The 1,173-nt window shown below is 36.2% G+C and overlaps 1 protein-coding gene across 1 annotated transcript; it reads left to right on the forward strand.

Moving 5' to 3' along the window:
- Window positions 1–477: 477 nt before the first annotated feature.
- Window positions 478–1,173, forward strand: LOC145675334 (zinc finger BED domain-containing protein 4-like). The gene has a single exon (XM_081745733.1). The coding sequence runs from the start codon at window positions 478–480 to the stop codon at window positions 1,171–1,173; it is 696 nt and encodes a 231-aa protein (XP_081601859.1).

Genomic DNA, 1,173 nt, shown 5'->3' on the forward strand with positions numbered 1-1,173 from the left:
TGGCTTGATGAGTCAAATAGTAATACACTAAAACAAGTTTCAATGCTTATATTCATAATTTCTTTGCTTTTGTCTTTAAAATAATTTTATGTTTAATTTGTTCATAGAATTACATTGTGATTTTTCTTAAACATAATATTGTGTCATTTTCTTTTTCAACAGTACCTTTATGGAAGCTTCCTATTCGGATAGTTCTAAAGATTCTCCTGGACCATCAGACTGCGTTGAGGCCACAAATATGTCAGAAGATACTACTGTGAAAGTTTCCTGTGAAACTGTCACCAATGACGAAACGCGTGATGATATAATTAGAGTTCCTCAAACACACAATAAAAAGCGAACGTATGAACAAAGATCAATAGTAATGTATCTTAAAAATACCCGGCCGTGCACACCAGAACATGAAGAACAGATTGTGAAAAGGATTGCAAACATGATAGTAACAGATCTACTCCCAGGAAAGGGTTTTGGGAGTTAATGCCCTTTCTTGAACCAAATTATAGCGTACCGTCTAGGCGGACACTATGGAGACGCTTGCAGCTTTTTTATTCTGAACTGAAAGAACAAGTACAACAGAGGCTACAGGAAGCAGAAGTAGTTGCTTTAACGACAGATATATGGACGTCTCGAGCAACAGATTCTTATATTACAGTGACATGTCATGCTCTGTATAAGAACTTCTGTACAGAAGATTTTATTCTCAAGACAATTCAACTAGAAGAACGACATAAAACTGAAAATGTAGCTAATGCTATTAAACTGTGTATGGAGGAATGGTGCATCAAAGACAAAGTAGTTGCATTAGTTCACGACAATGCATCGAATATGATTAATGCTGGATGTTTGTTGCCGGTTTACAATGTATCATATTTGGCACATACATTGCAGCGATCCATACTGACCAGTTTAGAGAAAAGCGAGGTAACAAATATAATTTCAATCTGTAGCAAAGTGCTAGGGCACTTCAAACATAGCATCACTTCTTCAGTCGCGCGTGCAAAGAAACAAGAAATTCTGAAGTTACCAAAGCATCGCCTTATTCAATATACAAAGACTCGCTGGAACAGTGTATATTCGATGATCGAACGGTTGCTGGAAAAAAGAGAAGCAATAATTGCAGTGTTCTCTGATAGAAATGTCATTAACCTATGGATGCAAGGAATTTACAATTAA

This window comes from Thermobia domestica, chromosome 18, assembly GCF_964235325.1.
Source record: "Thermobia domestica chromosome 18, izTheDome1.hap1.1, whole genome shotgun sequence".
In the NCBI taxonomy this organism is placed as follows: Eukaryota; Metazoa; Arthropoda; class Insecta; order Zygentoma; family Lepismatidae; genus Thermobia; species Thermobia domestica.